The sequence below is a fragment of the Adiantum capillus-veneris genome, chromosome 29 (assembly GCF_014529385.1).
Source record: "Adiantum capillus-veneris isolate H3 chromosome 29, ASM1452938v2, whole genome shotgun sequence".
NCBI lineage: Eukaryota > Viridiplantae > Streptophyta > Polypodiopsida > Polypodiales > Pteridaceae > Adiantum > Adiantum capillus-veneris.
This window is the reverse complement of record NC_140959.1, coordinates 95402985-95416828: the sequence shown is the minus strand read 5'-3', so window position 1 is coordinate 95416828 and position 13844 is coordinate 95402985. Positions and strand designations below refer to the sequence as shown.

Genomic DNA, 13844 nt, shown 5'->3' with positions numbered 1-13844 from the left:
TCATTGCACTCATTAAGAACGGAAGGCTCTCCCTTCCATAAGAACAAAAGGAACCTTGAGCACAGTTCGGAGCACTCATCTTGAGCAAAGTTCAAACATTCATTCCGCTGCACCTTACAAGGATGCCGGGATCTGTCCGTTCCTCTTCTCTCTTGAAGATGCAGCTCCACCTCACCAAGGTTCTTTACCAATTAGCTCTGATACCAAGTCAAAGTCGACGATGCGGAAGCGTCGAGACCAAGGGGAGTAAGCATGAGAGAGAGAGAGAGAGAGAGAGAGAGAGAGAGAGAGAGAGAGAGAGTCTCCTGAACCAACCAACCTTGGCAATGAATAGTTGAATGTGTATACAATGGAGGCAAGGGGTGGGCAACCTCAGTAAATTTCCCTACCCAGACTTTGACAAATAAGTAAAATAAATACCTAAAAGTTAAACTAAATAATGGGGAGTTAAATTATTAGCTGCGAGAGCTATGTGTCAACCTGGCTCATGCCTTGCCCACGCAGGGGGCGGCAATCATTGAGAGAGAGAGAGAGAGAGAGAGAGAGAGAGAGAGAGAGAGAGAGAGAGAGAGAGAGAGAGAGAGAGTATGTGTGTGTGTGCTCTACGGCTAGCCTTGCTTCATATTCTGAGTCTGAGGAGCTTGCCTTAGAACTACTCGCCATAAAATATACCATGCCACTGGAGGGGTGTGATGTACTCTTGGAGGTAGCCTGGTTCCACAAGAATCGTGTCATGGTTGATTATTGGGCAAGAAAGGCAACATTGAACAATGAGAAAGATAAGAGAAAGCTTCCTTGATATCCACACCAAGATGTCATTACCGTCTACCTCAAGCTACCCACGGAGCCCACCAAACCTTGTAACCTCTTTTTACGCCCTGATCTGCAACCCTTCCTCTTAGGCAGCCCTACATCCACAAAGCAACTCCTTGCCCATGGCCTTCTTAGAGGAGTACTCAATCTTTTGTAGAGAATTAGACGAATATAACAAGTCAAATTTGTTAGAATTAGAAGAAGAAAGACAAGAGTTTTTGCAAGCTCAAACCAACTGTTTCTTAGAGGGTTTTCTTGGAGAGCTACCTCTTGAGAGACTTGAAGATCATACGATTGATTCGATACCTGGCAGTACGACCAGCTTACAAAATGAGCTGCTAGAGTTCAGATTCCTGTGTCACGTGACACATCCAACCCATGTGTACGTGGACAAGCTACTTCATGATAAGGGTTCAGTCAGTCCAGTCAATCCTTTTGCTGCTCCTATTTTGTTTGTTCGCAAGAAGGATTTTTTGTCTCATTTGTGTGCTGATTACAGGGCATTGAACAAGATGACCGTCAAGAACAAGTTGCCGATGCCTCGCATTGAGTATATCCTTGATAGGTTCAATGGGGCAAAGGTTTTCAGTAAGGTCGATCTCAAGAGTGGATACCATCAGGTAAGGATATTCAAAGGCGACATCTTCATGACCGCTTTTCGCACAGAGAGCAATGGGAGTATGCGGTTATGCCTCTTGGATTGATAGGTGCTGTGGGTACATTTAACCGTCTCATGATAGGCCGTTTCGGCGATATGGTTAGTGTATGTGTTGATTTTTCTTAATAATATTCTTAATTTTTTTGCATCGTGGGAGCAACATGAAAGGGATGTGGGAAGGGTATTGACCCGTTGGATGAGTGTCAGTTGTACATTGCAGCTAAGAAATCTGAGTTTTTTCTTACTGAAGTTACTTATCTGGGTTATATGAATATCATTTCTGTAGAAGACGTCAAGCTAGACCCCGCGAAGGTGGAACAGGTATGTAATTGGGATTTGCCCAAAACTGCATATGATGTGTGTTCTTTTCTTGGTTTATGTCAAGAATATAGTTCGCACATAGAGAATTTTGCATGCATTGCCTCACCTATGACTGATGTTTTGAAAGGGGTAAAGACTCGCCGTCAGCGCGTAGACTTGTCCGAAGCAATCATTGAGGCTTTCGCATCTCTCAAGGTTGCGGTGATAGAAGCACCATGTCTTATCCTTACCTCTTGGGATGACCCCTTTGAGGTATGGACGGATGCGAGCAATGTCGCCATCACCGCTGTGCTTCAGCAGCATGGTCGTCCAATAGCTTTCCTTAGCTGGAAGCTTAATAGTGCAGAAAAGAACTATTCAGTTTATGATAAAGAACTTTTGTCTGTCATTCACTCTCTTAAGCATTGGAAGCATTTTCTTTATGGTAGAGAGTTCACAGTTCGCACAGATCACCAAGCCCTGAAGTGGCTCCAGTCTATGTCTACTGCACATTGGAGTGATCGCCAAGCACGGTGGTCACATTTTTTTGAGCAATTCGGAGGTTTGATTGAGTATGTGCCTGGAAAAGCTAACCTTGTTGCAGATGCGTTGAGTCGCAAAGGATAGATTTTGGCTCTCGAGTCAGGATCCACAGTTTCTATTCAGGGTGTGTCTTTCGACAGCATGAAGAACCAGTATGCGGATTCCGAGTTTGGTAAGCAATGGTTGGAGGCTCTTGCTTCCCAAGGGCCAAGCAACTATCTCATTCGTGATGGTTTGTTGTATTTTCGTCAACGTCTATGTGTGTTGCCCTCTCTCAGGCCAACCATATTGCATGATGCACATGATTCTCTCACGGGCGGGCACAGGGGAATGAACACTACTTTGGAAAAAATAGAAAGATTCTTTTATTGGCCTAAAATGCGAAAAGATGTGTTTCGTTATGTCACACAGTGCACTATATGTCAAAAGGTAAAAGCTCCTCGGGGTAAGCGGTAAGGCCTCTTGCTTCTGCTACCTATTCCTGATGGACCTTTTCAAGATATTCCATGGATTTTGTGACTAACCTTCCACCTAGTTTGCATTCAAGGAACACTCCATGTTTGACAATTGTTGATCGTTTCAGCAAGTTTTGCATGTTGATTCCTTGTAAGGCCACAGTCACTGCACAAGATGTAGCACAGTTTGTTGTTCATAAAGCATTGGTACCCCCTCTGTGGTTTGCCAAAATCGATTGTTTCAGATAGGTATGTTAAGTTCACGTCCAATTTTTGGCACGCACTCTTTGAAATTTTTTATCCACAGTCGGATGGTCAGACAGAGATTTACAATCAGTTGGCTTTTGATGTTTTAAAGTCATATGTGCATGATCAGCAGTCTCATTGGGAGTTCTATCTCCCATTGGTTTAGGCTATTTTGAATGACTCTTTTTCCTCTGCCATTGGTCGAACTCCGTATGAGGAAGCTTTTGGCCGTCCATTTTAGTCACTTTTGACTCGCTCGGTCAGTCAAATGCCTGATGCCAATGCTGAAAGTTAGTCATTGGATGAGATTTCTGAGAGTGTGAAGCTTCGGCTAAGCAAGGCTCAGGAATCTTATTCACGACAGGCTAATAAGCATCGTCAGGATGTTTCGATCAAGAAATATTTGAGAATCATGCAGATTGGAAAGAAGTGTCCAAAGTTGTCTTTTTGAATGTATGGTCCATTTCCTGTCATTAAAAAGATAAATGAAGTTTCAATGAAATTGCAATTGCCTAACTCATGGTCAATGCACGACGTTTTCCATGTTTCTTGGTTGAAAGTGTTTCTGGGAACGTCTCGAAAGGACATTTCGGAAGAAGAAGAACCGGAGATCATCAATGAAGTTGAAGTCATGGAGCCAGAGCAAGTGTTGCTGCATCGGTTTCGGCATGGTTCAAAGAAGCAAGTACGAAAATATTTTTTGAAGTTCAAGGATCGAGGAACCACGAAGCAGTGAGGGTAGATGAAGAGTTTTTCAAAGATTATCCCGAGATGTTGGTCGCCTACAAGGAAGCCATGCAGATCAGTACCAGTACCTCACTTTAAAAAGGAGGGGATGTCACCTGATACATCCAACCCTATGTGTACGTGGACAAGCTACTTCATGACAAGGGTTCAGTCACTCCAGTCAGTCTAGCCTAGGAAGACACTTTTTGTGAGTCTGTTCGTAGACCGTGCATTCCCAGGCACTTAGAGTAGATGCATATCCTCTGGTTGCACACAACATGATCATCAGCATTATCATCAGAATCCATCAGGAGCATTTTTCAGTGCACTGAACCTGTTTTCCCTATTTTTGACATTTTTCACTTATTATTGTGACTTATGTTGGGAACTGGGTAGGGCAAAATGACTAAAGCAATATATAAGGAAAGCTAGCGCTAGGCTTATCTAGCAGAAGTGGAAGAAGTGCACAAGGCAACAAGCTTGTAGAGCAGGCATCTCTCCCTCTCTCTCAAGCAAGACCTTGAAGCTCTGGCGTTTTTCCAGCCCTAAACTTTAGCGTTTCAGCCCCTCACTTCAGCACCTGCAGACTTAGTCAGACCAGCGTTTTCAAGCAGCAGAATCCAGTGTTTTGAGACAAGCATAACAGCGTTTTCCGCCCCATAGACCTGGCGTTTATCAAGCTTCCAAACCAGCGTTTTCACCTGCATGGTGGCGACTCTTGGACCAGCAGTTCAGTGTTTTATACCTGCAAAAATCAGCGTTTTTGGACCAGCAAGACAGCGTTTTGCCACAGCGATTCAGCAGATAAGGAACAGCTCGAAAGAAGCCAATTCAGCCAGTCGTTGTCGTCGTCACCGTTGTCTTCACAGCATTCAGTTTTCAGCCTTAGCATCGTCGACCTCGACATAGCATCACATAGATTTGCATCAGTATCTTGTACCAGATTTGTGCAGTCAATAGCATAGACTTCTCTCGCCATCAAGAGAAGGGCCTTCGGAGGAGGGTTTGACAACTTGCTTGGTGTCGTATTCTTCTCTCTCTGTCTCTCAGTCTCAGCACCTTCATGCACAGTGTTTATCCACTTGTTTATGATCACTTGAACTCTCTTATTAAAGGAACGGAAGGCTCTCCCTTCCGTAAGTAAAAGAAACCTTGAGCACGATCGGATCACTCATCTTGAGAAAGAACATCATTCATTTCTGCTGCACCTTACATCCTGTCGGGTGGTGGCTCCAATATCTCCCAGGATTAGATTAGGGAGTGAGGGCTGTTTTGTGGCTGTGCGCGACCGTATCTAAGGTAGATGTACCTTTTCTCGGCGATGCCCTCCATGGTGTTGCCATGTCGGTAGGCTAGCATGAGACGGGACCTCTGTTCCTAGGGTTTCCCAGGGTCGGAGTCTCGAGTGTTTTGTAGTGCTCTAAAATGTGTCCTTGGTCACTTTGGTGAGTTTACACATTTTTAGCATTTTATTAGCGTTTTTGGGATCGGGGGGTTTTGGCCTAGGTAGGGCAAATCTGAGTTTGCTCTATATATGTGCCCCCCCCCCCCCCCCCCCCCCCCCCCTCCTTCCCTCTCCTTATATTTTAGGCATGGTATGCAATGCAGATCATCCGCGTTTGGGCACTCTCTCTCTCACTCTCTCGCTCTCTAGTGTTTTCTATTACTAGCATTTTCGAGTGTCTACAACCACTCTCTCTCTCTCTCTCTCTCTCTCTCTCTCTCTCTGTCTTTTTTCCAGTGATCTCTTTTCCTCTCTCTAGGGCTCCCTCTCCTCTGCGTGTAGACACGCTACACATAGTGTTTGTGCTTGCAGGTGGTTGCGGTGCCTGTACGGTGGGCGGTTCGAGCTTGGAGTTTGTGTACGAGGAGATCGATTACCGAGATTAGTTGGTTGCCCGGTCCCGAAAGGAGGTTTGCTCGCGGTTGTACATGAGATCATCACCCGATTCACCCTTTTCCGTTGCACCTTTGACATGGTATCAGAGCCATGGTGTGCTCTCGAATCGGATTGGTGATCTGTGCAAGTTTTTAGTGCTGAATTTCCGCTACGAAAAGAGAGTTTGCTGTTTTTTCTGTGTTTTTCACTCATTTGGGGCTGATTTCAGCTGTAGTGGGCAGATTTGAAGATTTCTTCTCTTCTACCTCAACTTAGCCTCGTCACACTGCCAAGTTCTCTCTCACGATGGAGTGGAGTGATAATTTTGACATGAATTCGGTCCGTGATAAAGTACAACTTGAGGTTGCTACTGGCGGTGGTTTCATCAAGAGATACTTCATATGGGAAAGCTTATCAGTTCAGAGGATATGGCCATCTAGCTTTTGGCCCAGTTACCTCCTCGATATATCAATTTCTATTCTTCGCTGATTACTAGTGGCTGGCTAAATACGGTTTCTTTGGACGAGATTGTTCCAATGGTGTTGGGCCAGCAGGAGCGGTCCAATACGGGGAAGAAGTCAGGCTTCGATGCCTTGACCGGTTCTTCCAACAAGAAGAAGAAGAAGAAGCAGAAGGGTAAAAACAACAACAAAGAAAAGAAGAGTGATGCTGAAAAGGAAGCCTTGAAGGAGGATCGGCATTGCAATCATTGTGGGGAAAAGGGCCATTATTGGCAGAAGTGTCCAAAGCAAATTGGATATGCTTTGACTTCTTCGGCGGCGGTGGTGCAATCACGAGCCTTTGTTCATTTGGAGATTCTACCCTCAAGAGGACTCCCCAGGGACATCAGAGGTTGCGACGGCTCTTGTGGTTTGAGATGGTCGTGATTGGATTTTGGATAGTGGTGCCTCACGACACATGACACGTTCGAAGGATCTTTTGTCCAACATCCGCGACATTGTGGTACTATTTTTGTTGGCGACAAATCTGAAATTGCGAGGAATCTTTGGACTTGATTCATGATGGCAGAGGGCATATGCATACCTCCAAGATGCTTTTTTTTGCAAGAAAAGAGATCCTTCCACTAGTTGATAATAACTGTCCGAAGGCTACAAAACACCTCTACGAGAGAGGGACATCACAAACAAGGGGAGACTCCCAGTGAGAAGTATGTACAATGAGGGCTAAATCATGAGATGGGAGGAGGGAAAAGCCACACTGGTGGCCGGTAGTGCCATCTAGGCGCACCTTGAACCATGATGAAGAAAGGTCTTTGGCGCCAAAGTGGCAAGAAAGCCTCTCAGTGCTCCCGCATGCGGTCGACGTTGCCCCGAGGCCTCTCAACTGACCCATGAGTGTATGTATCAGCTCCATCCAAATGAACTTGGAAGCAAGCTGCCTCAAGGTCGGGAGAAGGGCCACCAAGGAAACGGATGAAGCTGTAGTTGAAGGAATCCCACCGTCGGCCAATATCAAAACTGGTCAGCCCATGGGGTACTGCTGCAAAAGGAGAGGTATGGACCAGAAGTTGTCCCTCTCGAGCCAGTCGGTCGTAGCGAAAGCACAACCAAGAGAGCGTCTAGCTGCGGATGAGTGTCCAGTCCCGTGTGTCGGAGAAGCGGGTGATGAGGCTGAGGGCCCACCAAGGGAAAGGTGGGGAGTAGGAGGTGGGGATGGAGGGGGAGATAAGGAGGTGGGGGGGAAGGTGGCGGCGGGACAGAGGAGTCCTCCAAGGTACTTTATGCTCCGAAGCTGGGATTTCATCTTATGATTGTGTACGAGATGTGCAAGCTAGGCGTGGAGGTGATTTTTACAAAGGATGCGGTGTCTATTTGGGATTGTGAGTCCGGCAAGTAGGTCAGAGGGGGCTCAATGGAGAGTGGACTCTACAGGCTCCATGCTCTTTCTTCAACAATCAGGATACCTAGGTGATCTTTGGCATTACAGATTTGGTCATTTGAACAATGATGCTCTTTGGCTTGCTTTTTGTGAGTAGATGCTTACAAGCTTACCAGATGTTGGGAGTAAGCATGGGAAATGCATCACTTGCATTCGTGGGAAGCAACATCGAGATGCTATTCAGAAGCATGCTACACGCCGAGCTATTGCCGTTTTGGAGTTGGTTTACACCGACCTTTGTGGACCTATATAGACTCCTTCCCTTGGCAAAGCTCTCTATCTCATGTTGCTGGTGGATGATTTCAGCCGCTTACTTGGGTATATTTTCTCCAACACAAGTAAGAGGCATTTGGCCTCTTCAAGGATTGGCACGCTCTTGTGGAGAAGGAGAGCAATCAAGTGTTGAAGACAATTCTAGCTTTTCCACGTGGCTCAAGTGCAATGCTCACGTGACTGTCTAAAACCCTTCTTGCTGAGGGAGAAGGACCATGCCTGAAGCTTCGTGCTCTCCCAAATATTCCAGCAAACTATTGTCGATTTGCCGACAAATTATTATATACTTTTCTTCATCTGCATGGATGTGTTGGGTGTTCTCCATCGTTCAAATCCAGCACAATTGTAAGAATGGTTTGCTTCATGAAACAAATGAGCTCTGGAACCATTGTAACCGGCCACCGATTGGTGGGAGAAATTTGTAGAAGCCTTGAAAACTGCAAAACTGGAACTTGAGAGTTTGTGAAACAACAGTTCAAGGAACACACCAACTGTAGGCACGGGAGGGCCTAAGTTTCCTAGAGGTATTGTCCACACAACTTGCAGTATTTGTATAGATTTAGTGTATCAAAAGAGCACTCGCATGTGATTACAAGAACGTCACAATGGAGGTATGCGACTCTTGGGAAACAACTCGCGTCTGGTGTTATAAAAATGGTTCACAAGCTATCCTTACAGAGGTCCCGATGAGCTTGGCTTTAAAGGAAGCTCCCGAAAAAGCAAGATTCCCATAAAAAACTAATTTGGTGCCTTCTACTGGCAAAGACATGGCTAAAAATTGATCTCAATCGTTGGTCACATGATTGAGCCTCCGGCTATGACATGGTACTTTCAGAAAGCTCTTGGATGCTCTTTGAGAGGAAGCTGTATAGTGCCACTTGGATGCCACATCAGCACCTGCCCTGTGATCGTTGCAGCATTGGCACTTTGCCACGCCATCAATCCTCCATGTCAGTACTCTGTAATGTTAGACAACAGACTGTGACATGATCACCTAACAACAATGTCTTGTTCACCCTTACAGTTAGCTCTGGATTTGGATGTCTCTAGAGAGGTCCACTTGGTGGTGGTATTTTAGGCTTGTAGTAATTGTGTTTCACCTCCTTGAGTTGAGAGCGTTTGCCATTGTAACATGGGATGCCCTTTTTTGGCTTCTCGTCCCAGCTATCTCCTCATGTCAGTACTCTGTAATGTTAGACAACAGACTGTGACATGATCACCTAACAACAATGTCTTGTTTACCCTTACAGTTAGCTCTGGATTTGGATGTCTCTAGAGAGGTCCACTTGGTGGTGGTATTTTAGGCTTGTAGTAATTGTGCTTCACCTCCTTGAGTTGAGAGCGTTTGCCATTGTAACATGGGATGCCCTTTTTTGGCTTCTCGTCCCAGCTATCTCCTCATCTCAACAGTGCCAGAGCCATCCCCCTTGTTTCAAACTCCTCGTGAAAATAAGGTTCCCCTTTGAGCCCCATCCCCTCTTCCCCGCTCGAGCTGTCCGGGATGTGCTTTGTGCTGGCTTTTGCCAACGTTTTTTGACTGCTGGCCTGCTAAACTTAATAAGATTGTCCAGACTCCAAACCATACAAAACCATACCTAGTAATTTCTTTTTGATTTTCGTGACTGCACACCAAGCTGCATCACTTCACAGGGATAATATTTTTCTTAAGAACTTTCTTTGCAGAATAGAATTCGTCTTCAAATCCTCTTGAAACTCGTCTCACTTGTAGGAGAGAGGAGTATGTAATTGGACTCGGCACGAGTAGCTTCATGCTTGACAAGTTTCCGCTCTGACCACTCTTCATACCATATAATTGTAATCACTAGAGGATGCATAGATGCATAGATGCAAGAACACCTCATTATTATTTTTATGTAAAAGGTGGCATTCAATATTCTGCAATTGATGGAACTTCTGAAGGTTAGCTATCACGATTCATGTTTTGAATAATAGCTTCAGTTTGATGGGAGAGGACAAGGTAATTATTGCCTTTCATGTTACTGTTGCTGCACACAGAGTGTATGTTTCTGACCTTATTTGAGGGTGGAGTTTGTGCAGCAGTGGGAAGTCATAAGGAAGCCCTTCGTGGCTGCATTTTAAGGGCAGTGCTTACTGGGCTCTGATGTAAGATCTATGGTGATGAGCATTCGGGCATATTAGCAGAAAATGGTTTAATACAGGCTCCAAGACATGGGGAAATGGAGAAAAGTTTGTGAGGTTAAGGCGTCTCCTTGAGGGAAACGTTGGCCCCAAGGGTTCAATCTCTTTTTTGGTTTTTGGTTGTCTTATCACCTTATAACCCATCAACCTTCTTATGAGTTAAGATAATGAAGTATGATATATTGATCTTCTTAAGATCTTGTTGCTTTCAAATGCTGATCAAGTACTTCTTTGTCGTTTTCTTTTGTACTTCTAAAACAGTCTCATCAAGATGCAATATATAAGTCTCTTTTTGCATTTTCCTAACTGGCTTCTACCCTCATGATGGTGTGCCTATCCATTATCTGTATCTACATCCATACCCACTTTTGTACAAAAATTGGATTTTCTACTGCTCCAATTGGAAGGGCGGCAGGAGATGTGCATATTTTAATTCCTCCTATACTTCTATGGTAGTCTGAGTTCCTGGTAGTCCTTTGATTACATAGTCTGAGTATCTAAACAGCGGTCTGGAATGCTCAGATGCTCACAGAAGGGTGCACATCTGAATTCTGCAGACTGACCCTTCAATTGGGTCCTGGATGAAGTTTGTGGGCAAAAAGCGCCAGTTGTGTTGATGTCTACAAGACAAGGGCTGGTAAGCATATGCATACTTGCTTACCCATACATCTGCAACTGCCTGGGTATTTTTGCTCTTTTGTAAAGTCGGTTCTTTGTTTTCATGTCCATTTTGTCAAGTTGCTATTCTGCTGAGAAACTTACTGGAGTGCAATCTATCCCTTTTGTTGTGCAGGTATACAGCTAAGTAAGGAGGAGCTAACCAGCTTTGTCGATCGCATTGATAAGGATAGTAATGGAATTATCACGTTTGAGGAGTGGCGAGATTTTTTGCTTCTTTATCCTCATAGAGCTACAATGACCAGCATTTATCAGTACTGGGGAAAGGTTTGCCAGGTAGATATTGGTGAACAGGTGGTCATTCCAGAAGGAATAAGTCGCCAGTCAAATGCGTTTAAGTATCTTTTAGCTGGTGGGGTGGCCGGTGCTGTGTCTCGAACTGCAACAGCACCGTTTGATCGCATAAAGGTGCTTTTGCAGGTGCAAACACGCCCAGAAAAAGGAAATTTAAATATCTTAAATTGCTCGTATAAAATTTTCAAAGACAGCGGACTTGTAGGTTTTTTTAGAGGCAATGGACTCAATGTTTTGAAAGTGGCTCCTGAGTCAGCTATCAAATTTTATGCATATGAGATGTTCAAAAGCATTATGGTGAAAACTGACAGCCGAGGAAATCCAGAAGATATTGGTGCCATGGGCAGGCTTCTTGCTGGTGGAGCAGCGGGTGCAGTTGCTCAAACAGTAATTTACCCTTTGGAGCTTGTGAAAACGCGATTGCAGACATATGTTGGCAATGATGGAAAGGCCCCTTCTCTGCTCAAGCTATCCAAGGATATCTTACAGCAAGAAGGTGCCCGGGCCTTTTATAGAGGCCTCCTACCGTCTACATTAGGTATCATTCCGTATGCTGGGATTGATCTTGCAACCTATGAATCATTGAAGAATTCTTCCCGAAAATTACTGCCTTCTAATCAAGGTACGTCTCCAAAGTGGATTTTTGTGTGCAACAGGAAAGTTTCACCACAGGTTTCTGATGGACTCAGAGTGGTCACTTCTCAAAACCCTTAACCCCAGCTGATGTGTACATGAAGTATATATTTTTGCAGTAGATATAATCCTGTCTGTTAACCCACCTGATGTGGTACACGTTTTGAAAAGTTACTGCCAGGTGCTCATAAACTACTTAGAAACTAAACTACCAAGAACATCAAGTCAATTTGAAGTGGCACTGATACTCGTTTTGTGATTCGAAAAAGCTGGATGTAACATTGAATGACCTGGTGTCTGTACAGCGACCAGAGTAATGAAGTACCCTATTCAGCATATTTTCAATTTTTTTCGTTTCTCTCATCATATATGCATTGCAGAGTGTCTTCCCTCAGCTTCTCTGTCGTGCCTCTGCTAAGTAAAATGCTTCAAAATCTTGCGCATAAATTCATCCTTAACATTATCTCATCCCTTGTGAGTACTGTGATTCTTACGATCTCTTTCGATTTTCATTAACTAGACCTCAGATCCATGGCAGGAAAGTCATACACATGCATTTCCAATAATAGACCCCTCATACACATTGCATTACCAATAAATGTTTCACTTGTGGAGAGTGAAATACGTTACAACAAAGCCTCTGTTTGTGAGTTTCTCATTTTGGACTAGCGCATTGGGCTCTCTTTCTAATTCTTTAAATTTTTTTTCCCAATTTTACCTTTAAATTGAGAAAAATAATTAGTAAACATTGGTAATGAACTATTCTTTCAATTGCCAGAAAGCCACTGTTTGCAAGATCTTCATGTTGAAGTACTGCATTTTTCACACACTGAAGAATGTTAATTGTAACTTGACTGCAGAGCCAGGGCCACTTATTCAATTGTGCTGTGGAATGTTGTCGGGTGCAATTGGAGCAACCTGTGTCTATCCCTTGCAGCTTGTTAGAACAAGGTTTTTCATATAGCCATCGGGTAACCATTGTTTCAACACATTTAGAACAAAAGATGAAAAATCTTACACAACCCCTTTGTATTTGCACAGATTGCAGGCTCAGCGCATGAATTCAGCAGTCCGATATAAAGGAATGGTTGATGCTTTTCAACGAATCTGGAGAGAGGAAGGTTTTCTAGCATTTTATAAGGGCCTCTTTCCCAATCTTCTGAAAGTTCTTCCAGCTGCAAGCATCACTTATATCACATATGAGGAAATGAAAAAGCAGCTCTCTCTATGAAGGCTTTCCAGAGTAGGAGCACTACCAGCCACCAAGCTGGATTGATGGTAAGAGGCTGCCACAAAGAGCAGTAGAGGCTTCATCATGTTAATTGGCCTGAAAAGCCACTTATTTTTTTCATGAAAAATCCCTTCCAAGTTTGCTGACACCTAAAGAAAATGTTTTTTCTTTTAATTACCTCATCACCATTTTGTAAAATTTCTCTGTAACTTACATTGATAAGAGCTCAGCGATCATTTTATGAATACTTGGAAGCAAAGTCTTCTTTACGTAAAAATAAGACAATTTACCATAAGAAACCTATGCTTTGGTGAAGGCATCCCAAACCCGAGTTAGTTCTCTTTAAGTCAGTTTAAAAGAACTTGGATTCCTAAAAGTTCTCGTTCAGATCCGCTTTCTATCCTTGAAATCAATCCAGTTGTTTTGCACAACACTATTTCTAGTAGAGTACAAGGTCTCCCTAGGGCTTCAATCTCTAGAATTGAGAGTGATGACCCTTCTAACCATAGAATTTTTGCTTATAGAGATTTCAAACGGAGATTGATTTACCTATCTAGAGCCATGGAATTGGGTTCTTTTTCTTATAAAATATTTGAAAGGTATAATATAAGGATCCTATTTAAGCTCTTGTATACCCTTGAGAACTACTCTTGTGAAGATTTGGAGCTAAGAGAGTCTCACAGTACTCAACTTCGAGTACTGTTAGGCAAATTTTTGAAGTCCAAATGTCTAGTCTGCTTGGTTGGAAAGAAAGATTTGTTGATAACTATCTTTACCTCCCCTAACTTAGACAAGATTGGATTAAGCTCTATTTTGAGATCTCAAGAAGCTTTGGATGCTCTCCCTCCTTGTGTGAGAAAGGTATGGAACCATCCTGTCGTAGCTTTCAAATATGTGAAAACTTTAGGACAAAAAGCTTTCAACTATAGTGACATAGGACGTAATCTTAAAAGGTAAGAGAGGCTTTCAATCTCAAGTATTGATTGCCCTTGTAGTAAAATTGTCTTTTCTTCTTACGTAAATGAAGCTTTGGGTCATGTAGTTACTGCCAATTGT

At 43.7% G+C, this 13844-nt stretch overlaps 1 protein-coding gene across 2 annotated transcripts in view; it reads left to right on the top strand.

Moving 5' to 3' along the window:
• Positions 1-13219, top strand: part of LOC147419624 (calcium-dependent mitochondrial ATP-magnesium/phosphate carrier protein 3-like) — a 33889-nt gene extending 20670 nt beyond the window's left edge. The window contains exons 2-4 of one of the 2 annotated variants that reach the window (XM_086505221.1): positions 10746-11546; positions 12418-12508; positions 12599-13219. In XM_086505221.1, coding sequence (XP_086361347.1) covers positions 10746-11546; positions 12418-12508; positions 12599-12788 — 1082 coding nt within the window. In that variant the 3' untranslated portion in view covers positions 12789-13219. Of the gene's footprint in view, positions 1-10745; positions 11547-12417; positions 12529-12598 lie in introns of both variants that reach the window. The other variant, XM_086505222.1, reaches the window with a different exon arrangement.
• The last annotated feature ends 625 nt before the right edge of the window (positions 13220-13844 follow it).